Raw genomic sequence first — 26,450 nt, forward strand, 5'->3', positions numbered from 1 at the left:
TGTGTGTGTATATATACCCATCACATGGCAGTTGCTTCAATGCATTTAGGGGTGTGGTCCTGGTCAAGACAATCTCTTGAACTCCAAACTGAATGTCAGAATGGGAAAGAAAGGTGATTTAAGCAATTTTGAGCGTGGCATGGTTATTGGTGCCAGACGGGCCGGTCTGAGTATTTAACAATCTGCTCAGTTACTGGGATTTTCACGCACAACCATTTCTAGGGTTTACAAAGAATGGTGTGAAAAGGGAAAAACATCCAGTATGTGGCAGTCCTGTGGGCGAAAATGCCTTGTTGATGCTAGAGGTCAGAGGAGAATGGGCCGACTGATTCAAGCTGATAGAAGAGCAACTTTGACTGAAATAACCACTCGTTACAACCGAGGTATGCAGCAAAGCATTTGTGAAGCCACAACACGCACAACCTTGAGGCGGATGGGCTACAACAGCAGAAGACCCCACCGGGTATCACTCATCTCCACTACAAATAGGAAAAAGAGGCTACAATTTGCACAAGCTCACCAAAATTGGACAGTTGAAGACTGGAAAAATGTTGCCTGGTCTGATGAGTCTCGATTTCTGTTGAGACATTCAGATGGTAGAGTCAGAATTTGGCGTAAACAGAATGAGAACATGGATCCATCATGCCTTGTTACCACTGTGCAGGCTGGTGGTGGTGGTGTAATGGTGTGGGGGATGTTTTCTTGGCACACTTTAGGCCCCTTAGTGCCAATTGGGCATTGTTTAAATGCCACGGCCTACCTGAGCATTGTTTCTGACCATGTCCATCCCTTTATGACCACCATGTACCCATCCTCTGATGGCTACTTCCAGCAGGATAATGCACCATATCACAAAGCTCGAATCATTTCAAATTGGTTTCTTGAACATGACAATGAGTTCACTGTACTAAAATGGCCCCCACAGTCACCAGATCTCAACCCAATAGAGCATCTTTGGGATGTGGTGGAACGGGAGCTTCGTGCCCTGGATGTGCATCCCACAAATCTCCATCAACTGCAAGATGCTATCCTATCAATATGGGCCAACATTTCTAAAGAATGCTTTCAGCACCTTGTTGAATCAATGCCACGTAGAATTAAGGCAGTTCTGAAGGCTAAAGGGGGTCAAACACAGTATTAGTATGGTGTTCTTAATAATCCTTTAGGTGAGTGTGTATATATACACACATATATACACACACAGTATATTAGGGCTGTCAAGCAATATTTTCAATCTAATTAATTACATGATGGGGTGATTAATTACTCAAAAATCAATTGCACATCAAATCTGAGAAATAACCCCCGAAAGATCATTTAAATGAGTGTTAAATGAGAAAAGCGTCAAATAGACGTTCCAAAAACTAACTTTCTAAAGAAATATTTTATTTGATTCGACATTGAATTTTTCTGTGGTTTTATGATAAACGACAACAACCAATGATTTCCATCTTTAAACTTTGTCATTTTAATATTTAAGATTGTTTTATACAGTATGTTGATACAATAGTGCATAGAATGAATGTATTTTCAATGCAACATATTTTCCAACTTTTCTTTTAAATAAACTAAAATAGCTTGAAGTGAGATGACGTGTGTGACATTTATGGCACTGAATCCACTGTTCATCTATGCATATACAGTGTGTATATATATATATATATATATATATATATATATATATATATATATATATATATATATGCATACATACATACATGCATACATATACACACCCACACATATACATATACACACACATATATATATATCAACAAACTGTTGTGTTAAAGGCAACATGACAATATGATTGCCTGACACTCTATATAATTATAGTTGATAAAAAAATATAATGATTTTTATAATAGGATTTATTTTATTTGAACAGATTGTTTGACTTGTTTTAAGCCTTACTAGATTTAATACTTTGCATTTTCTGCAGCATTTCTGCCTCGTTCTCGTATTTCTCCTGTTTGTAATCCGACTATTCAAATGAGCATTCGCAGTGGGAAACAATAGCGGGTCTGAGTCCTCGGCTCATTTGAATACGGCTGAAGTTATCAGATGCTCATTTGCATATGCAGACACGGGGGAGGATGCCAAAAATAGACGAGCGTAAAAAAAAAAAAGCACCATAGAAACATAAACAGACAGCAGAAATTTGACTGGCGTTTGACGTTGCCTGAGGAACGTCTGGAGGGAGAGAGGGAGAGGGAAGATGGGCGAGAGACAGATGATGGATATAGAGAAGCAAAACTAATGTTATGGGAACAGAAACAAGGATCTAAGGCTTGAGAAAATTCATTATGGACCCTGCAGCCTCTAATTTGCATAGTTATATCTCAATAAAGATATTATTTACCATATTGCATGGTAATATGTAAGAATAATGGCATATGATTCAATTAGTGATGCATCGATATGACAATTTTGTCCGATACCGAAAACCGATAATTCTTTATATGTGAAAGCCGATAACCGATATATTGGCTGATAAATCTAAATTTTTGAGAGCATGATTATAAAAACAAAAGTCTCATCATTAAAATCCATGCCCCAAACACACAATTATGATGATCTCATAGTTTTATGTAGCCGATATGACAGACTTGCAGATGTTGAACTGTATTTTCCTTTTTTGAAGTGATTTCAATCATATTTCAAGCGATTCAAAACCATCATGTTGAACAGTGCGCATCTGAAGGAAATAATACATTATTTATCGGCTTTAAAGGTCCCGTATTATGCCCCTTTTCACAAGATGTAAAATAAGTCTCTGATGTCTCCAGAGTGTGTATGTGAAGTTTCAGCTCAAAATACCCAACAGATAATTTTTTACAGCATGTTCAAATTGTCATTTTTTGGGGCTCAGAAAAACGAGCTGTTTTAGTGTGTGCCCTTTAAATGCAAATGAGCTGCTGCTGCACGGCCCAGGGGGCGGAGCTTCATGAGCTCGCGCTCAGTCTGTCAGGACAATTTCATCTCACGAATGATGATAATATCAGAAACTCTCAGTAATGTGTTCATTTCGAGTCGGACAATAATGCCTACAGAGTCAGAGTGCTGTATAGAGATGAAACAGGTATAGTTTAGTAGTTTAATTACGGTTATTATAACGTATTTGTCATCTGCTTGTAGGCTATGTATCCATTATTTATTAATAGCCTACAAGTCTGCTGTCTGAATGATGATCAAACATATACTGATGAGTTTAATAAAGTTTATTGTACATCACACAAAAGATGAAGCGTCAGTTTTACTTCAGAAAATCACCGTAAGAGCTGAGTAAACACAGTAAGTTATAAGAAGTGCACAAGTAAACGTATTTCGGTAGAGTTGAGGGAGCATTCCTGTGGGCGGAGGTTAGTCAAAAAACTGTTCTAGTGACGTCATTAAAGCAGGATGTAGAGGGATGTAGTCCAAACGAGCCGTTCGATGTAGTCGACTTCTGTTAAATAAAATATCTCGCTTGGCATTGAACTTTGAGCTTTATAATTTTACAGATATTATTTATGCTCTAACAGCAACATTACACACTAACTAAAGGTTGAAACATGGGATCACGAAGAACGGGACCTTTAATATATCGGACAAATTCTCTTATCAGGCCGATAACGAAAACATTAAAATTGAACCGATATCGGCCGATATTGTAATCCAAGGTTTTCATGAAAATTCCAGCATTTACAAGTTTGCTATGTGTGTGTTTGTTCAGTGCTGTTTTAAACGTGTGAACAGTGATTGTACGACCTGAACTCTCGTCTCGTCCTCATGAAATGAAGCAGTTTTCAGTCTAACTCTGTGATATTAATATATGTGACTGAAGAATTCAATTCAATTCAATTTACATTTATTAGTATAGCGCTTTTCACTATTCACATCGTTTCAAAGCATTTTACAATTTACAGTGATCTGTTATCAGAGGAAACTAAGTAATGTAATTCATAAATGTAGATATACAAAATCACAGTTAGCAAAACATTTATTAATTTAAAAAATGCAATAATTTAAGGCAGAAACAATGAGCTCGTTGAAGTAATTAATTCTTGTTTGTTAACAAGTGATTGTGACACGTAGCATTGGTGCATGTTGACTGAAAGTCAGTCTTTCTTCATTAAAAGTTTTGTTTTTATTCCCTTTAATATGTGATACTAATATATTTGTATAAAAATATAAATATTATCGCATTTTGTCTACAGAAATTCGGAACAAACCTGAAACATTGAGTCAATTAACATATATATTTTTTAAAGTTGGTGTGGTTTGACGGGAAGGGCTTTAATAATTCATCTAGAAATGACATTTATTTCATCATCTCTGCATCATTTCTGAAGGTTATCCTCGTCCTTTTACTGATTTCATAGTTTGGACGTTTCATGTCTCATTTCTTCACACACACTTCGTTCTAAACACACTAGTTTCTCTTTTTCATGCGATTGTAATGATCAGGTCTGTTTCTCACACACGATCTTGAATGACTTCAGAAGAGTTGCAGTTCCACTTTTATGATGCAGTTTTGTCCTTTTACGAGCTCCAAAGCTTCAGTTCCCATTCTTATTGTAATTGCATTGATTTGTTTTTTTACATTATTCATCATGCAATCGTTAATGTAACGAACAGAGGCGAAGAAACTGTCTTGACTCATTCGTGCATGAAACAGCAAGCACTTTTAATACTAAATTATGATTACAGGGGCAGATTATTGATTAATAATTAACCATAACCATAGTGCATGATATGTAAACTAATACATTTTGAGGTTTGCATCACATAACCAGCTGTATATGTTTATGATAAATGATAACAGGGCATCACTTGTAGTTTGCAGCGTCACGTGAGTGTGTGTGAGTGTGAGTGTGAGTGTGTGTGTGTGTGTGTGTGTGTGTGTGTGTGTGTGTGTTCTCTCACACTAATGTTAACAGAGGTCAGGAACAGAGTTTGCATAAGAAGCAAATTAGTGCAAAAGAGGCGAAAGCGAAACTTGAAATACAGAGCTGGAATGAAATGAGGAAAATAGAAATAAATGGATCATCACAAATGCAGGTGTGAGTGAACGTGAAACATGCAGGATTTAATGAGAAACGTTTCAAATAGTAGTGTGTCATAATATAATATTGTAATATTGAGTCCATATTGTCTTGAATATTGTCTCCATATTAAATCTGAATTAGACACGCATCAGAGTCACACACACGTGCACGCACACGCACACACACACACACACACACACACACACACACACATGTCTGGTTCACTATCTTTGTGGGGACTCTCCATAGACGTAATGGTTTTTATACCGTACAAACTGTACATTCTATCCCCTTACACTAACCCTGCCCCTAAACCTACCCATCACAGGAAACATTCTGCATTTTTACTTTCTCAAAACAACTCATCCTGTGTGATTTATAAGCTTTTTGAAAAGTGGGGACCGCTGGCTGGTCCCCACAATGTAGGTGATCTCAGGTTTTACTATTCTTATGGGGACATTTGGTCCCCACAATGTAATATAAACAAGGGCACACACACACACACACACACACACACACACACACACACACACACACACACACACACACAGTCAAGCCTGTGACATCACAGGATTAAACTGACTAAACTGTGTGTGTGTGTGTGTGTGTGTGTGTGTGTGTGTGTGTCTTCATGTTTCTGCACAATAACAGTGTGATCAGTTTTGTTCTTTCCTCATTATTAGAAAAGTTTGGCCAAACTCCATGTTCTTCATTAAATGCCCCAGATGGAGAGCTTTTCATTCAAATCTAGTTTTTGCGTATTTTAAGTGTTGCGCTGACCCAGTTCAGTCATTTCCCCTCAGACTCAGACGGAGACGGAGAGATGCCAGAAATGGAGCAGATCTTCTCAAATCAACTCACTGTCCATCGACTGACATAATGCAGACGAGAAACACAAGCAAACATGTGGAGGAGAAATATGAGTCCAGAAATGAACTTGATCGGACAAAAACTGTGTGTGAGTGTGTGTGTGTGTGTGTGTGTGTGAGAGAGATATGTGTGTGTGTGTGTGTGTGTGTGTGTGTGTGTGTGTGTGTGTGTGTGTGTTCTCTCACACTAAAGTAAACAGTGTAAGGCAGGAGAAACTGGAAGAGCTGGAGGAGAGGTTTACTCTCTGAGAAAACAAAGGAAATGAACCTCTTAATTGTTAAATTAATCTCTTGCTATATTACCACCCCCACTCGAGACACGATCACACGTGAGTGGATCACCTCCCAATTTACACATCGTTCCCTTCACCCATTTCTACCTGAATTCACCCAAAAATCTATATGGTTTAATATGAACAATCATCATACAGCATTACACATGTTCGGTATCATTTGAAATGTCTCAGTCCGACTGGTCCAAAGGTCTCATTCCCACAGAAGTAAACCAGACAGGTAATGAGGTGTGGAGACTTCAGAGATATCTGGTTAACTGCTGTGGGTTTGCCCCCTTGATTAATGCAAACTCCCACTGTGAACTCATGTCTACATCTGTAAAGAGGTTTCTGCGTTGGTCTGAGTGTTTAGGAGATGATGAAGAGGCTCGAGGCGATCCTGAAACTCAGATCAGCCCGTGATGTTGAAGGATCTCAAAGACTCCAGCATTACGTATTTTACAAAATGTCGTGTTTCACCTTCATCTTTTACTCTTTATCTCTGAGCATGCGATGTTATTGCATTGATTATCTTTGAACTGATTATGAAATTGGCATGATACATTTACCTGACATAATAAATTGTTACATTTGATTATTCTGACTTGCTCTGAAATGGTTTTCCCAAGTGGATTAAACGGATTCGTATGTTCCCGCAAGTCTGCGTCAGATTAGTGACGACTAATGTTTGGCATTGATTCAAGTGTACGTGGTTTTGCAAAGACAAGAAGGGAATTTCCGTTTAGAACAGCAAAAGCTGTTTGATCAAACTAAATCTGGGAGTGTCTCGCCTCTGTTTTAATGTAATGTTACTTTAGATAAGTGTACGTGAGAAACCACGGCTTGGCCAATCCAAAGATGCTCAGATATCATTAAAGCCTTTTTCATTTATGGAGTCAGATTAAATAACGAGGTAATAATACAGACGAGAAAATGTATTTCATTTAATCTTGTTGTGTTGCATAAAAGGAAAGACAGTAACGTGCAGAAACCTTCACCCGTCTTAGCGGAGACCCCCAGATCTGAGTCAGTTTACTCTGTGTGTGTGTGTGTGTGTGTGTGTGTGTGTGTGTGTGTGTGTGTGTGTGTGTGTGTGTGTGTGTGTCGGTGATGATGCTGATATTAGACAAAATCCTCATTAATGTCTTGATATCATGATGATAAAACATCTGAGATTAAACTTTACACACGAACAATCTTTGGCTGAACTGCATCTGGAGTGATTGGTGAATGTTCTTTTTAATGGTTGTTACACACACACACACACACACACACACACACACACACACAATATTCTATAATGACATACTGAATTATGTGAAATCCATTCTAACTGTAAAGATTACAAGGTTTTGAACGGCTCTCTGTCAGGGATTGAGTTTTGATTGACAGTATTTCCTCTCTGAATGAGAATTGCTGCAGAGTTATGGATGAATGATATTATTCTGAGACAGTATGAAGTGGTTTGAGGTGAGATTAAAAATTAGGACAGAAATATCAAGATATGGGGAACATAAATCCCTTTATGTATAAAACATGAACACCATGTTTTTAAGTATTCACAGTGCATTCGAAATTAAATATTATAATCCATAATTTCTTAAAAAGGCCCTTTTACAGTCTTGCTGTTGTTTTCAGGCTCTACTAGAACAGGTTTTCCTGCTTGAATGTTGATTATTCTCCTCATATTCTCCATTGTTGCGGCTCCTCTCTTCCCAGTCGGTCAGTAACGCTCTGTTCACTTCCTGTCTCTATGAAGCCCCTCCTTCTGAAAAGCACACTGTGCTATGATTGGTCGGCTGGAGCGGTGTGTCGTGATTGGTCGGCTGGAGCGGTGTGTCGTGATTGGTGGGCTGGAGCGGTGTGTCGTGATTGGTGGGCTGGAGCGGTGTGTCGTGATTGGTGGGCTGGAGCGGTGTGTTCTGATTGGAGGGCTGGAGTGGTGTGTCGTGATTGGTGGGCTGGAGCGGTGTGTTGTGATTGGTGGGCTGGAGCCGTGTGTCGTGCTTGGTCGGCTGGAGCGGTGTGTCGTGATTGGTGGGCTGGAGCGGTGTGTCGTGATTGGTGGGCTGGAGCGGTGTGTCGTGATTGGTCGGCTGGAGCGGTGTGTCGTGATTGGTGGGCTGGAGCGGTGTGTCGTGATTGGTGGGCTGGAGTGGTGTGTCGTGATTGGTGGGCTGGAGCGGTGTGTCGTGATTGGAGGGCTGGAGCGGTGTGTCGTGATTGGTGGGCTGGAGCGGTGTGTTCTGATTGGAGGGCTGGAGCGGTGTGTCGTGATTGGTGGGCTGGAGTGGTGTGTTGTGATTGGAGGGCTGGAGCGGTGTGTTCTGATTGGAGGGCTGGAGCGGTGTGTTGTGATTGGTGGGCTGGAGTGGTGTGTTGTGATTGGAGGGCTGGAGCGGTGTGTTCTGATTGGAGGGCTGGAGCGGTGTGTCGTGATTGGTGGGCTGGAGTGGTGTGTTGTGATTGGAGGGCTGGAGCGGTGTGTTGTGATTGGAGGGCTGGAGCGGTGTGTCGTGATTGGTGGGCTGGAGCGGTGTGTTCTGATTGGAGGGCTGGAGCGGTGTGTTGTGATTGGTGGGCTGGAGCGGTGTGTCGTGATTGGTCGGCTGGGGCAATGTCTTGTGATTGGTTGGTTGGAGCAGTGTGTCGAGATTGGTGGACTGGAGCTGTGTTGTGATTGGTGGACTGGAGCAGTGTGTCGTGATTGGTCGGCTGGAGCAGTGTGTCGTGATTGGTGGGCTGGAGCGGTGTGTTCTGATTGGAGGGCTGGAGCGGTGTGTTGTGATTGGAGGGCTGGAGCGGTGTGTCGTGATTGGTGGGCTGGAGCGGTGTGTTCTGATTGGAGGGCTGGAGCGGTGTGTTGTGATTGGAGGGCTGGAGCGGTGTGTCGTGATTGGTGGGCTGGAGCGGTGTGTTCTGATTGGAGGGCTGGAGCGGTGTGTCGTGATTGGTGGGCTGGAGCGGTGTGTCGTGATTGGTCGGCTGGGGCAATGTCTTGTGATTGGTTGGAGCAGTGTGTCGAGATTGGTGGACTGGAGCTGTGTTGTGATTGGTGGACTGGAGCAGTGTGTTGTGAATGGTGGACTGGAGCAGTGTGTCGTGATTGGTGGACTGGAGCTGTGTTGTGATTGGTGGACTGGAGCAGTGTGTCGTGATTGGTCAGCTGGAGCAGTGTGTCGTGATTGGTGGACTGGAGCTGTGTTGTGATTGGTGGACTGGAGCAGTGTGTCGTTATTGGTCGGCTGGAGCAGTGTGTCGTGATTGGTCGGCTGGAGCAGTGTGTCGAGATTGGTGGACTGGAGCTGTGTTGTGATTGGTGGACTGGAGCAGTGTGTCGTGATTGGTTGGCTGGAGCTGTGTTGTGATTGGTGAACTGGAGCAGTGTGTCGTGATTGGTCGGCTGGAGCGGTGTGTCGTGATTGGTTGGCTGGAGCAGTGTGTCGAGATTGGGGGACTGGAGCTGTGTTGTGATTGGTGGACTGGAGCAGTGTGTCGTGATTGGTCGGCTGGAACGGTTTGTTCTGATTGGAGGGCTTCAGCGGTGTGTTGTGATTGGTGGGCTGGAGCAGTGTGTTGTGATTGGAGGGCTGGAGCGGTGTGTCGTGATTGGTGGACAGGAGCAGTGTGTCGTGATTGGTCGGCTGGAGCGGTGAGTCGTGATTGGTCGGCTGGAGCAGTGTGTCGTGATTGGTGGACTAGAGCAGTGTGTTGTGATTGGTTGGCTGGAGCAGTGTGTTGTGATTGGTCGACTGGAGCAGTGTGTTCTGATTGGTCGGGTCGTGATTGGTGGACTGGAGCAGTGAGTCGTGATTGGTCGGCTGGAGCGGTGTGTCGTGATTGGTCGGCTGGAGCGGTGTGTCGTGATTGGTCGGCTGGAGCGGTGTGTCGTGATTGGTCAGCTGGAGTGGTGTGTCGTGATTGGTCGACTGGAGCAGTGTGTCGAGAGGGTTCAGAAACAGTGCAGACCTTTTTCATACTCAAACTGCAACATTACACTCTAAAGAAATGTAATTTTCCAATGACTCCTGTTTGCTTGTTTATATATTCTGTTCATTTTGACCTCAGAGGAACGAGTAGAGACAATATTTATTAACTAATTTAAACACTGGATCTATTAGAACAGACTTCAGACATATAACATTTCTGTCCTGTGATATTCACTACATTTCCACTGCTATTAAACAAACATTTACATTTTTTTTGTAGATCACCAAAAACTGGAACGAGAGGCTCGAATTTGTCGTCTACTCAAGCATGCCAACATCGGTGAGTTCTCACACACAGACACGCATGCACACACACACACACACACACACACGCACACACGCACACACACAGACACACACGCACACTCACAAACACATGCGCACACACACACACACACACACAGAGACACACACACACACATGCACACACACAGACACACACGCACACACACATGCACACACACAGACACACACACACACACTCACACACTCACTTACACACACACACACACACACACACACACACACACACGTCTTTCAGCACTAAAACTGAGCAGTTTATGTTCAGTATTTAAAATATAGTAAGTATTCAAACTAGATGTGACGTGACAAGCTTCTAACTTCAGAGTATTTTTCTGTGAGCGTGACTCGTGTACATTACTGAAATATTATTTAAAAAGAACTGATTTGTTTAGGATACTTGCATTTAAATTACACATAAGGACGTTTCGGTTACAGTATTTTATTTTTTAATTTAAAGCTTTTGGTTACACTTTATTTTAAGGTGTCATTGTTATAGTGTAATTATATATTTAAGTACTGAGTAATATTAATTATCTACATGTACTGACTATAGGATTAGGGTTTGGTTGAGAGTTAGTTACATATAATTATGCATAATTTAGTGTTATAATTTATTACTATGTTAAGTACATTTAATATATGTAGCACGGACACTGTAAAATAAGGTGTTACCGAAGTTTTTATAATAATAACACTATAATAATACATTTTTAATGGCATAATTATATTTGTACTCTTTTTTTTTATTTTTTTTTTATATATAAACATTTATATAGTGGCTGTCATAAAAACATGATGCATTAAATGCATTAAATATTGAAGAACATGTTAAGTAAAAATACAATGAATATGCAATATAGTGCATATATTTAGCAAAATATTATTTTCTAGTTTTTTTTAGCTGACCAACGAGTTTATGGTCATCGAATGGCTTTTCTGAGGTAAATGTGGCGTTGGAAATTATTCTCAAGCTGTTTTATTGACGTCTTTCCGTGGTTGAAACACTGATCGGTCGATTACATGAAACATGATTCATTTCCAGACCTCAATAAAACAGCTTGAGAACAATAATGTCACGTAACGCCACATTTACCTCAGAAAAGCCTTTCAGTGATCATAAACTCGTTAGTCAGCTAGAAAAACAAAACCCCACGAACATTGAGCTAAATATATTCATATGCATTATAATGTATGAATAAATCTGTACAGCCATCTTTTAAATCTTTATATTTAACCAACAATCTGGAGTAGAAACATAACTATATTAAAATGTTTATAAAACGGCCTTATGTAGTTAAACATTTTAACTTGTATTTGATTGTTAATTATTAAATAAAGTTTATTTAATCAATTGATTAACCACATTTAACTTTCGGTTTCCATTTAGGTTTTTGGCTAAATTAATATGTAAAATATATATATATAATTAAAAATTAGGTGCAATTCATGAAATTAATTAAGATTCTAAAGGAACCTTGACATAATCTCCTGCTGGTATTTTAGTGCAATTAAAAATAACTAGGCCACATATACAATACATCACAATCATTACATTGTATAATGCTATTATTAATAAGATGGAATACATCAATACACTGATAATTAACAGATTTGCGGCAGTTTTGTTCATTCATCAACTTAAAACAGACTGAAAGAGATTTAAGAATCAATATTAGTTCATCAAAACGAGATTTCTGAGTGTTATGTCATGCAAATCTGACCTGAAGCTTTTAGTCTGGAAACGTCTATAAATGTCCAAGCGTTTCAGCCCACACACACACACACACACACACACACACACACACACAGCAGCCGAGAGATTACAAGCGTTGGCGTTTTCGAGCAGTAATTATGACTATAACACAAAGCATTAGATGAGCTGAACACAGTCTCTCATTCCCACCCCCGATGTTCATCTCATGCCACTGAAACTATTCAGTCGGGTTATTGTTCAAGAGTTCACATGAGATGACACAGTTTCATTCCTATCCTCATTGCGTATGGATTATTCGTTAGATCCCAAAGTCTCTGTTTGCCCTTCATTATAATTGATCTCCTTTCACACAAATATGACTTCAAGTCTTAAAGGTCTGCAGTCAAGAGTCTTCGGTAACACTTTACAATAAGGTTCATTAGTTAGTGTATTAACTAACATAAACTAACAATGAGTGATACATTGTTAGTATTTATTAATCTTTGTTAATGTTAGTTAATAAAAATACAGCTGTTCAGTGTTTGTTCATTAGCTAATGTTAACAAATACAAGCTTTTGATTTTAATACCGTATTAGTAAATGTTGAGATCTAAGATTAATAAGTGCTGAAGAAGTATTGTTCATTCTTAGTTCATGTTATCCTCATTGTAAAGTGAATATAAAAGCCAGTGGTTTTCCTAAAGGAAGGAGGGTTTTCTCTCCGTCCGCTGGAAAGCCGTTCTCTCTGTTGCTATGGCAACGGGTTTGAGAAACCACTGAATCACAGAAGACAGAAGAGGGGATTCCTCCGTCTCTCTTTCCTCATGTAATCCGTCCATATTTATAAATCAGAAGGTCAGGCCTTTCGATTCCTTTGAGAAATGGCAGCAGGCGTTCCCTCGTTCATCAAGATCCCGTCATGATCTCGGCCGTTTCATTAGAGGATTTCTCCTCTCAGGACCGATGTACTCAAGGCTCTAACGCACTCGCACTGCAACTAATGCTGTTCTTACTCGTTTCCGAATATCAAACATTTCTTAAATCAAGATGGATTTACTGAAGGAGTAAAATGACATTAGATATTTAGTCTTGTTTTCCGGGGAAATAAATAAAAATGAAGTGAGTTTTTGCTTATAACAAGCAAAATTATTTGCCAATGGGGTCAGAAAAATAATCTTAATTCAAACGGAAAACATTATTTTTCTTACTCAATTGGTTGATAATTTTGCTTGTTTTAAGCATCAACTCACTTCATTTTGATTAATTCCCCCAGAAAACAGGACATAATATCTTACGTCATTTTACTCATCTAGCAAATGATTCTTGTTTTAAGAATTTTTAGATTTTGGACTGGAAACAAGACTAAAATACTTAGAAAGAAAAGCATTTTTTTGCAGTGTTTTTTAGGCTGGTTAATCTGTCTTTCTTTCTTTCTTTCTAACTAATCCATCTTTCTTTCTTTCTTTCTTTCTAACTAATCTATCGTTCTTTTTTCTTTCTAACTAATCCATCTTTCTTTCTTCTTTCTTTCTTTCTTTCTTTCTTTCTTTCTTTCTTTTCTTTCTTTTTTTTCTTTCTTTCTTTCTTTCTTTCTTTCTTTCTTTCTCTTTCTTTCTTTCTTTCGTTCTTTCTTTCTTTCTTTCTTTCGTTCTTTCTTTCTAACTAATCTAGTCTTTTCTTTCTTTCTTTCTTTCTTTCTTTCTTTCTAACTAATCCATCTTTCTTTCTTTTTAACTAATCTATCTTTCTTTCTTTCTTTTAACTAATCTATCTTTCTTTTTAACTAATCCATATTTCTTTCTTTCTTTCTTTCTAACTAATCTTTCTTTCTTTCTAACTAATCCATCTTTCTTTCTAACTAATCCATCTATCTGTCTTTCCACTAAACGACTGAATAAACGCCTGTTTTTGCCCAGTTTAATGTAGCCCATGCATCCAGTTATTTTAGCTGTCCTTCACTGATAATTCAATCCAGAATGCATTGTGACGACTTTCATATGGCTCAGGTATCGAATGGCATACAGACGTTATTCAGGCTGAGGGATCGATGTACCGTGTTTTCAGTGACATCCACTGTAGAAAAAACTGTATAAAGTCACTTATTATTTTCCACAGCTCATGTTGTCTGGAGTTTTTGTGTTTACTGCTAAAATATCTTTCCAAGAAACATCAGTGTTTCGAATCTAAAAACACAATAAACATAATATTAAAGTCTCCCTGTTGTTAATAATTTTATCCTTTAAAACTCATCTTTGATCACCGAAATGACTTATTTAAGCATTTTTTCCTTACAATATCTTGAATGTAACTCTACACCTCATTAAGTATGCGCGGTTCTATGAATATGCAAATGAGCCCCGCCTCCACTCACTCCCTCAGCTCAGAGATCCACTGGTTGGCGATCACACGTTGATCTGATTGGTTACAAGGTAGTTTGTGACGTCAGAAACACCAGCGATTTCAAAGCGTGTTTTTGAGACTGTCTTTGGTTCACTGCAGTTTTAAGGAGGAAATACTCAGCAATGCTGTCGACTTATGAACTTACACATGCTTTGTCTTAAAGCAGATTAAAAACACCACATTAAAAGCTGGATTTTCACCACGGGGGACTTTAATTAATAAACAGAATGAAGAGATGTACTGTACGTCTATCCCGCACAGCCTTGCTTTCATTCCCGCTATAAATCAAAGATGGCGCTGCTGTGAATAAGGTCTATTAAGATGGGATAGATGAAAAAATGACACAGTTCAGCTTTAGTGGATCTGCCCTTTATTCATCTTTGACAATGAGAGGAAGCAGAAGCAGGAATAATTCCAATTTGTGGAATAAACAAGTCTGTGAAAATCTCATTCTAACGATTATGACTGTGAGCTGCTCGATTACAATCTAATCAATCTCTCTCTCTCTCTCTCTCTCTCTCTCTCTCTCTCTCTCTCTCTCTCTCTCTCTCTCTCTCTCTCTCTCTCTCTCTCTCTCTCTCTCTCTCTCTCTCTGTGTCCCTCTCTCTCTCTCTTTTTCTCTCTCTGTCCCCCCCCCCCTCTCTCTCTCTCTCTCTCTCTCTCTCTCTCTCTCTCTCTGTGTCCCTCTCTCTCTCTCTTTTTCTCTCTCTGTCCCCCCCCCCCTCTCTCTCTCTCCCCTCTCTCCCTCTCTCCCTCTCTCTCTCTCTCTCTCTCTCTCTCTCTCTCTCTCTCGTCTCTCTCTCTCTCTCTCTCTCTCTGTGTCCCTCTCTCTCTCTCTTTTTCTCTCTCTGTCCCCCCCCCCCCTCTCTCTCTCTCTCTCTCTCTCTGTGTCCCTCTCTCTCTCTCTTTTTCTCTCTCTGTCCCCCCCCCCCTCTCTCTCTCTCCCTCTCTCCCTCTCTCCCTCTCTCTCTCTCTCTCTCTCTCTCTCTCTCTCTCTCTCTCCACAGTGAGGCTCCATGACAGTATATCAGAGGAGGGTGTTCACTACCTCGTCTTTGATTTGTGAGTTAATTTTTCTGTGTGTGTCTCCGTCTGTATGAGGTCACGTCTCCAGGTCTCCTGTTAAACGAGTGTGTCTGTTAACGAGAGCTCCTCCACTCACAAAATAAACTGCAAAAAAACTAATTTCATGATGTGCTGATTAATTTATCGATTAATTGATCAGTTTTGGCTGAGAAATGACCCCCCCAAAAGATAATTTAAAGAGAAAAGCATTGAATATACATCACAAAAAGTAGCTTTAGAAATAATAATATAGAAATAAATGATACTCTAAATGTGAAACTAAAACCACCAAGCCTCTGTCTTAATGAGTGAGTCATCGAATCATTCATCATTTAAACGGCTGATTCATTCGGGAACGAAGCAATTGGGCGTTTTTATGAATGAGTCACTCAATCGATGACTCACTCAATTCATTTAAAACTGTTGATTCATTCAGTAATGAAACGCCACTGTGTGTCGCTCAGAGACGCACAACAGTTCTGCTGTGGCTTCGTTTAAAACAAAATTGAGCAAAAACAGACAAAACTGTTGTATAAAATCAGGATCACATTTGCAATCATGCAGATATTCAAGAAAAAAGAAAACTCTTGGTCATGTGAGATTGCTAAACGATATAAATCGATATAAAACGATATAAATCGTATCTCATATGATATAAATATTAGTCATTTTTTGCTCTAATATCTTGAATTTTTGTGGCATTTTAACGGCATCCGTTGGCTTTGTCCAAAGATGATTCACCAGACTCAGTAATTCAGCTTTCAGGGTTTTGTGGTCTTTTTTTTTTTTTTGGTGGCCACTATAGTTAGGGAAAGCTATGGAAGCATGTTTCCGCCACAGAATGAAAAATAAAAAAGGTGATTGTGACTTTTTATCAGAATTGCATGATATAAAGTTGCAATTGCGAGAAAAAAGTCAGAATTGCAAGTTTATTTCTCACAATTCTTACTTTATAAAACGCAGTTGCGACTTTATATCACGCAATTCAGACTTTATATCACACAATTCAGACTTTATATCACACAATTCGGACTTTATATCACACAATTCGGACTTTATATCACACAATTCTGAGAAATAACGTCAGAATTGCGAGATGTAAACTCGCAATTGTGAGATAAAAAGCTACAATTGTCTTTAAAAAGGTTTTATTCTGTGGAGGAAACAAGCTTCCAAAGAAAGCTGCATAAAGGGCCGTTCCAAACAAAAGTGAATGGCCAAATCTCTTCTGAATCTCTTCTGAATCTCTTCTGAATCTCTTCTGAATCTCTTCTGAACCTCTTCTGAACCTCTTCTGAAAGTACCATCCCCCAGCGAAGTGTACATACAGTCGTCGCTTTTAGGATGTAGTTTTACTCTTCGTGATCATGTGATCTTTGATGACATGTTTATACATTTGAAGTAGACACACCAAAAAGCAATATTTGAATCAAGTCTATTTGCCAAATCATTGCTACAACTGCTATAATACATTCTGCAGCTGTGTTGTCGAAGTAACATTCAAATTCAACAGAAAGTGGCAGTGACACATGTTATATGCAGTGTAAAGTGCCCTTCACAGTGCTTGCTTTAAGTGCTCTGCCCTTCACAGCGATGCTCGGTTTCCAGTGGAATTTGCCTGTATTTACAAGTTACTTGTGTTGAGTGTCGACACACACACTCTGCTCGCTTATGTCTTTTTTAAATCTCTTAAGAATGTCATGTCAAGGTGCAAATGTAGATTTCTCACATGCAGAGCTTCCTGTTAATTAAAGCTGCTGAAATGAGACTGTCTGATGTCGGACCTGTTTCAGAGTCACAGGAGGAGAGCTGTTTGAAGATATTGTTGCCAGAGAGTATTACAGCGAGGCCGATGCCAGGTTAGTGCTCGTGTCCAACGCAAACCTCTTATAAGAATGCATGAATTTAAATCGACAACAGAGTTAGCTTTGTAATTTCAGCAACACAGTAATACAACATAGTGTCAGCCCAGATCCGGCCCTCATCTGGGCTGTGTGGAATCTACAGTCAAACCAAAGATTATTCAGACACCAGATATAATTTTTTTTATTTTTTGACTAGTGTGTGCAGCACACTATAGTTCATTTATGTAAGTGAGGAGAGCAAATTAAAGTAAAATATGACATATTATACCCACAAATTCTTCATACAGTGGACTACCAGTAACATTAATAAAAAAAATTCCAATGTTATACCAGAAATAATACCAAAATGATTCAGACTTTTGGCCTGATCATGTTTTGCTGAAGTGTTTTTTCTTTATTTGCTAATGCTCTTTTTACACACAGACTGAACAAAACTGAGCGTTTCTTGGTAATTGGTTGAGCTAAACTGGTATTATCTAATTGTGTAGTTAAATTTAACATCTGACAGATATGCAACATAATTCATTTGTAAAAGTCTCTAACAGAAGGATGGACAAAACCAGTGAAACATCAACTGATTTGACAACTCTGAGTTCTTGTCGCGTTTTATTACCATTTTCTAAACTATAGCGAATAAACTGTAATGTGAGAAATGTTGAAGGTGTCTGAATAAATTTTGGTTTGACTGTACGTGTACCAGATGTGGGCCGGATCTGGGCCGACACTATGTTGCTTTCTGGGTTGTATTATATATTTTATGAAGCTGTATAAACCGCATCTGTGGTATGCTGTCAATTAATAACTATATTCATGGTATTTTTTTAATATTTCAAACAATAATGCACTTACAGTGGAAGTTTATGGAGCAAGACAGTGTATCTGTTATATCTGGTTCTGCATCTGTCATTCCCTCCTCCCACCAAACGAGGGAGCCGTCATCAGAATAATAACTTCCGGGTTTCCTCCACTCCTAAATCCCATCACTGCTGCTTAGTTATGAGAGAAACAAAGCTTTTCGAAACTTTGAATCAATTGAATCAATTGTTTCGCAAAATAATTGATTGTTTCGCAGCGCTGGAACCGTCACACGCTGGCGACCCCTGCTGGTCAGAACAGTGTAAATGCAGCGAAAACTCAGTCAAAACATGCAGAAAAACACCTTTTGAAAAGCAGTTTTTCATTAAAGCGGTCATCTATTAAATGCAAGTAACAAATCATATAATACTACTAAATATGAAGAGTCTCTAAAATACATTTTATTTTATCTTTATTTGTTAGTTTTATGGAGAGTTTGGTTAGACCAATAGGAGACTTTTAACCGCAACTCTTCCTTTTTATTAAACAAATGTGTCAATAAATGTTTACAAATGTATAAAATGGATCTGAGATCAGGTAAAAATCATAACTAGACACTGGTTCATTGGTTCACAGAGATTATCGCCACCTAGTGGCGAAACATTGACATTTGGAAACAGTGATGACGTAACTAAGCCTCGTTTACTGTAATCACGTGACTTTGGCAGTTTGATACTCGCTCCGAATCACTGGTTCAGAACCAATGATTCACAAAGTTTTTGAAGCTTCACAAAGCGTTTTGAAGTCTTGTTTATCGTTGCATTGGCAATTCTGAACATTATTTTCTGGGTTGGATTTACTGTTTTCTGGACCCTTGTTTTTGTTCCCTTGTTTGCTGTTCATGGTTTTGACCCCTGCATGTTTACTGACAGAGTTTTTGTCTCACACCGTGTCAACACTGGACGCAACAAAGAGACCCAGACAGCAACATAGTATCGGCCCAGATCCCACATCTCATACACACGGCCCAGATGTGGGCCGGATCTGGGCCGACACTATGTTGCTGTCCGGGAACCGTTGCAAATCCATTTATTGTTCGTGTCAGAAGTAGCGCAAGCGCTGGAAGTACGGCAGAAATAGAACGGGACATCAGTTTACTCTCGAGAATTGCGACGCATCCAGTGTAAACAGCATCACTGATTATAATGAATTTTATTCACTTTTGTCGCGTCGCTTCACTCACGTTTGTGTTACTCTTAAATCCTCTGCACATGGATCCTCATCAGTAAATCTTGCCTAATAGACTTTCATTGTAAGTGCATTTCATTTAAACAAGTAAAAATTATTTTCTGTGGTAGAGCGTAACTTGTATAAAAGCCAGAACATTCCACACATACAAGTGCATCTCGTAATTCACGAAACAGAAGAACCGTAGTTTATTATGAGTGTTAATGTGTGCATGATATGATTCTTTTCTTTAACGGACTTCCTTCTAAGCCAGTTGTGGGAGCAATCGTGTCTTTTCACGATTTTCCCCATGTGTTATACATGAATTTATCTGTTTGCTACCATTTAAACTCAACTGTGTGAAGAAATGATCTAAAGTTTGTCTCCCAAATGCATTTGTACTTTTAATGTCTGTCTGTAGGGGTTTTTTTGTGCTTAAAATTCAAATTCTTGTCTTTGATGCTGCTCATTGTTGGTGTTATCTTAATTTGGGTTGTTTAACCATTTCTTTTCGTATGCTTCTGTCGTAATTTTTTATATTACTTTGAAAAGTATAGTTCACCCAAAAAAGGGAAATTCTGTCATCATTTACTCACCCTTCTGTCATTCCAGCCCCATTTGACTCTTATTTTTAAAAATAAGAAATTTTAAAGACTTTTTCTGCATTTGTATCTGTGCAATTACAACGAACTGAGACTGATGCATTCAAGATTTAAAAAGGACACAAATGGACAATAAAAGCATAATAAATGTCAGACAACAATGTTCTATGTATTCTGAAATTATACACACTTTTGTAACAAAATGTTGTACATTTTTGTCAAACGTTAAACTTTTTTCTCAACTGCCCACAGAACAGTTTCCCAGAAGCACTGTGTAACATCTAAGTGGTTTTAATTGGGCAAACATGAGATATATTTTTGTCATTTTGTCCCATTGGCAGATAATTTTGCAAAAACTCAATTAATTTGGGTTTTTTTTCTTCTAGAAAACAAGATATAATTTCTTATGTCATTTTACTTATCTAGTAAATGCTTCTTGATTTAAGACTCTGTAGATATTTGGAATATCTAATCTTTTGAGATATTTGGACCGCTAAAAGCGGATCTAGTCTGCTTTTACAAATGCATCGTAAGCATAAATCAATCGTTGAGACCATTGGTGCCAATGCGATCTTGGGTTTTCATTGCTTTTGGGAAATGCTATACTGGTTCAGTTCAACTTACTGTTTAAATCTAGATGATCAACAATTCCAGGCTGTTCGCCACATAAACCTATCAAAAGGCTTCAGAAGTATAGGAATATAATGCAGAAGTTTTATTGACTTCTTTTGTGATGCTTTTAAAGTCCTCATAGTAATGTAAAAGAGCGATCGGCTCAAATTTCACCTTCGTTCCACTGAAGAAAGACAGAATGAAAGAAAAGAAAGTCAATAGGGATTCCAGTGACATGAGGGTGATTTTCATTTCTGGGTGTAATATTGTTGCAAATGCGACTTTGTATCAAATGTACCAGTTTTATAGCAAATATCATAATATTTTCTACAGACTGGAGTACAGTATGTTCCTGTCCCAGCTAAACTCGCTCTCTGTTTTCACTGTTTGTTTGTCAGCTGCATTATTTTCTGACTGTGCTTGCTGAACTGTTCAATCTCTCTTCTTTGGCTTCCTCGCTGTGTCTCTCTCTCACAGTCATTGCATACAGCAGATTCTAGAGAGTGTTAATCATTGTCACTTAAATGGCATTGTACATCGAGACTTGAAGGTTAGTATGACAGGCTCAAACCTGTTTGAACAAACAATAAACCGCTGGTTCCCATTGTGGACGCCTCCTCTACTCACCCCTGATCCCTCGAAACACAGCTACACACTGAGAAACGTGTGTTGCGGTGGGCTGAGGGGTAAAAACACAAATAATGACCTCAGAGATAGAAATTTGTGCATGTAGCACCTAATCGGGGACTGTGCGTTTGACTCTGTAGGATTGTCTTTTTTGTTTGTGTGTGTTGATGGAGACTGTGCCCTTTTTGATTGAAATGCAAAACGGGCATCAGAACCCATAAGTCAATGATTTAGTGGGTCAAGCTCACAGTCGCCTAAGCAAACACCACTTCTGGATTGAGATTTTGGGGAGCAAGACGAGAGGTAATGATGACAGTAGATGCGCAATAGATAGATATATAACTATATTTGATAACGTTCACAAACAAATGTTTTATAACTCTACAGTAGTGCTGGGAAATAATGTGCCTAATAGTGTAAACAGCCATTATAATCTGAACACACATCTGTATCAGTGTAGACAGCGTCAGTCATTATAATCTGAACACACATCTGTATCAGTGTAGACAGCGTCAGTCATTATAATCTGAACACACATCTGTATCAGTGTAGACAGCGTCAGTCATTATAATCTGAACACACATCTGTATCAGTGTAGACAGCGTCAGTCATTATAATCTGAACACACATCTGTATCAGTGTAGACAGTGTCAGTCATTATAATCTGAACACACATCTGTATCAGTGCAGACAGCGTCAGTCAATATAATCTGAACACACATCTGTATCAGTGTAGACAGTGTCAGTCATTATAATCTGAACACACATCTGTATCAGTGTAGACAGCGTCAGTCATTATAATCTGAACACACATCTGTATCAGTGTAGACAGTGTCAGTCATTATAATCTGAACACACATCTGTATCAGTGTAGACAGCGTCAGTCATTATAATCTGAACACACATCTGTATCAGTGTAGACAGCGTCAGTCATTATAATCTGAACACACATCTGTATCAGTGTAGACAGCATCAGTCATTATAATCTGAACACACATCTGTATCAGTGTAGACAGTGTCAGTCATTATAATCTGAACACACATCTGTATCAGTGTATCAGTGTCAGTCATTATAATCTGAACACACATCTGTATCAGTGTAGACAAGAGTCAGTCATTATAATCTGAACACACATCTGTATCAGTGTAGACAGCGTCAGTCAATATAATCTGAACACACATCTGTATCAGTGTAGACAAGAGTCAGTCATTATAATCTGAACACACATCTGTATCAGTGTAGACAGTGTCAGTCAATATAATCTGAACACACATCTGTATCAGTGTAGACAGCGTCAGTCATTATAATCTGAACACACATCTGTATCAGTGTAGACAGTGTCAGTCATTATAATCTGAACACACATCTGTATCAGTGTAGACAAGAGTCAGTCATTATAATCTGAACACACATCTGTATCAGTGTAGACAGCGTCAGTCAATATAATCTGAACACACATCTGTATCAGTGTAGACAGCGTCAGTCAATATAATCTGAACACACATCTGTATCAGTGTAGACAGCGTCAGTCATTATAATCTGAACACACATCTGTATCAGTGTAGACAGCGTCAGTCAATATAATCTGAACACACATCTGTATCAGTGTAGACAGCATCAGTCATTATAATCTGAACACACATCTGTATCAGTGTAGACAGCGTCAGTCATTATAATCTGAACACACATCTGTATCAGTGTAGACAGCGTCAGTCATTATAATCTGAACACACATCTGTATCAGTGTAGACAGCATCAGTCATTATAATCTGAACACACATCTGTATCAGTGTAGACAGAGTCAGTCATTATAATCTGAACACACATCTGTATCAGTGTAGACAGCGTCAGTCAATATAATCTGAACACACATCTGTATCAGTGTAGACAGCATCAGTCATTATAATCTGAACACACAGCTGTATCAATGTAGACAGCGTCAGTCATTATAATCTGAACACACATCTGTATCAGTGTAGACAGCGTCAGTCATTATAATCTGAACACACATCTGTATCAGTGTAGACAGAGTCAGTCATTATAATCTGAAAACACATCTGTATCAGTGTAGACAGCGTCAGTCAATATAATCTGAACACACATCTGTATCAGTGTAGACAGCATCAGTCATTATAATCTGAACACACAGCTGTATCAGTGTAGACAGCGTCAGTCATTATAATCTGAACACACATCTGTATCAGTGTATCAGTGTCAGTCATTATAATCTGAACACACATCTGTATCAGTGTAGACAGCATCAGTCATTATAATCTGAACACACATCTGTATCAGTGTATCAGTGTCAGTCATTATAATCTGAACACACATCTGTATCAGTGTAGACAGCATCAGTCATTATAATCTGAACACACATCTGTATCAGTGTATCAGCGTCAGTCATTATAATCTGAACACACATCTGTATCAGTGTAGACAAGAGTCAGTCATTATAATCTGAACACACATCTGTATCAGTGTAGACAGCGTCAGTCATTATAATCTGAACACACATCTGTATCAGTGTAGACAGTCAGTCAATATAATCTGAACACACATCTGTATCAGTGTAGACAGTGTCAGTCAATATAATCTGAACACACATCTGTATCAGTGTATCAGTGTCAGTCATTATAATCTGAACACACATCTGTATCAGTGTAGACAGCATCAGTCATTATAATCTGAACACACATCTGTATCAGTGTAGACAGCGTCAGCCATTATAATCTGAACACACATCTGTATCAGTGTAGACAGCGTCAGTCATTATAATCTGAACACACATCTGTATCAGTGTAGACAGCGTCAGTCAATATAATCTGAACACACATCTGTATCAGTGTAGACAGAGTCAGTCAATATAATCTGAACACACATCTGTATCAGTGTAGACAGCGTCAGTCATTATAATCTGAACACACATCTGTATCAGTGTAGACAGAGTCAGTCATTATAATCTGAACACACATCTGTATCAGTGTAGACAGAGTCAGTCATTATAATCTGAACACACATCTGTATCAGTGTAGACAGCGTCAGTCATAATCTGAACACACATCTGTATCAGTGTAGACAGAGTCAGTCAATATAATCTGAACACACATCTGTATCAGTGTATCAGTGTCAGTCATTATAATCTGAACACACATCTGTATCAGTGTAGACAGTGTCAGTCATTATAATCTGAACACACATCTGTATCAGTGTCAGTCATTATAATCTGAACACACATCTGTATCAGTGTAGACAAGAGTCAGTCATTATAATCTGAACACACATCTGTATCAGTGTAGACAGCGTCAGTCATTATAATCTGAACACACATCTGTATCAGTGTAGACAGTGTCAGTCATTATAATCTGAACACACATCTGTATCAGTGTATCAGTGTCAGTCATTATAATCTGAACACACATCTGTATCAGTGTAGACAAGAGTCAGTCATTATAATCTGAACACACATCTGTATCAGTGTAGACAGCGTCAGTCATTATAATCTGAACACACATCTGTATCAGTGTAGACAGCATCAGTCATTATAATCTGAACACACATCTGTATCAGTGTAGACAGCGTCAGTCATTATAATCTGAACACACATCTGTATCAGTGTGTCAGTCATTATAATCTGAACACACATCTGTATCAGTGTAGACAGAGTCAGTCAATATAATCTGAACACACATCTGTATCAGTGTAGACAGTGTCAGTCATTATAATCTGAACACACATCTGTATCAGTGTAGACAGTGTCAGTCATTATAATCTGAACACACATCTGTATCAGTGTAGACAACATCAGTCATTATAATCTGAAAACACATCTGTATCAGTGTAGACATTGTCAGTCATTATAATCTGAACACACATCTGTATCAGTGTAGACAACATCAGTCATTATAATCTGAACACATCTGTATCAGTGTATCAGTGTCAGTCATTATAATCTGAACACACATCTGTATCAGTGTAGACAGTGTCAGTCATTATAATCTGAACACACATCTGTATCAGTGTATCAGTGTCAGTCATTATAATCTGAACACACATCTGTATCAGTGTAGACAGCGTCAGTCATTATAATCTGAACACACATCTGTATCAGTGTAGACAGTGTCAGTCATTATAATCTGAACACACATCTGTATCAGTGTAGACAGTGTCAGTCATTATAATCTGAACACACATCTGTATCAGTGTAGACAGTGTCAGTCATTATAATCTGAACACACATCTGTATCAGTGTAGACAGCGTCAGTCATTATAATCTGAACACACATCTGTATCAGTGTAGACAGTGTCAGTCATTATAATCTGAACATGCATCTGTATCAGTGTAGACAGCGTCAGTCATTATAATCTGAACACACATCTGTATCAGTGTAGACAGTGTTAGTCATTATAATCTGAACACACATCTGTATCAGTGTAGACAGCGTCAGTCATTATAATCTGAACACACATCTGTATCAGTGTAGACAGTGTCAGTCATTATAATCTGAACACACATCTGTATCAGTGTAGACAGCGTCAGTCATTATAATCTGAACACACATCTGTATCAGTGTAGACAGTGTCAGTCATTATAATCTGAACACACATCTGTATCAGTGTAGACAGCGTCAGTCATTATAATCTGAACACACATCTGTATCAGTGTAGACAGTGTCAGTCATTATAATCTGAACATGCATCTGTATCAGTGTAGACAGCATCAGTCATTATAATCTGAACACACATCTGTATCAGTGTAGACAGTGTTAGTCATTATAATCTGAACACACATCTGTATCAGTGTAGACAGCGTCAGTCATTATAATCTGAACACACATCTGTATCAGTGTAGACAGTGTCAGTCATTATAATCTGAACACACATCTGTATCAGTGTAGACAGCGTCAGTCATTATAATCTGAACACACATCTGTATCAGTGTATCAGTGTCAGTCATTATAATCTGAACACACATCTGTATCAGTGTAGACAGTGTCAGTCATTATAATCTGAACACACATCTGTATCAGTGTAGACAGTGTCAGTCATTATAATCTGAACACACATCTGTATCAGTGTAGACAGCGTCAGTCATTATAATCT

The 26,450-nt window shown here is 38.8% G+C and overlaps 1 protein-coding gene across 19 annotated transcripts in view; it reads left to right on the forward strand.

Moving 5' to 3' along the window:
- camk2d1 (calcium/calmodulin-dependent protein kinase (CaM kinase) II delta 1) overlaps positions 1 to 26,450 on the forward strand; it is an 82,853-nt gene that overhangs the window by 15,317 nt on the left and 41,086 nt on the right. For 10 of the 19 annotated variants that reach the window (XR_013820422.1, XR_013820423.1, XR_013820424.1 and 7 more), the window contains exons 3-5: positions 10,381 to 10,440; positions 15,564 to 15,618; positions 17,415 to 17,480. Coding sequence is in view for 14 of the 19 variants with exons in the window: in XM_079865013.1 (XP_079721139.1) it covers positions 10,381 to 10,440; positions 15,564 to 15,618; positions 17,415 to 17,480 (181 nt within the window). In the remaining 5 variants the exon portion in view is untranslated. Of the gene's footprint in view, positions 1 to 10,380; positions 10,441 to 15,563; positions 15,619 to 17,414; positions 17,481 to 21,199; positions 21,273 to 26,450 lie in introns of all 19 variants that reach the window. The other 9 variants (XR_013820420.1, XR_013820421.1, XM_079865020.1 and 6 more) reach the window with 1 other exon arrangement.

This window comes from Squalius cephalus (genome assembly GCF_949319135.1).
Source record: "Squalius cephalus genome assembly, chromosome: 3".
NCBI classification, from domain to species: Eukaryota; Metazoa; Chordata; class Actinopteri; order Cypriniformes; family Leuciscidae; genus Squalius; species Squalius cephalus.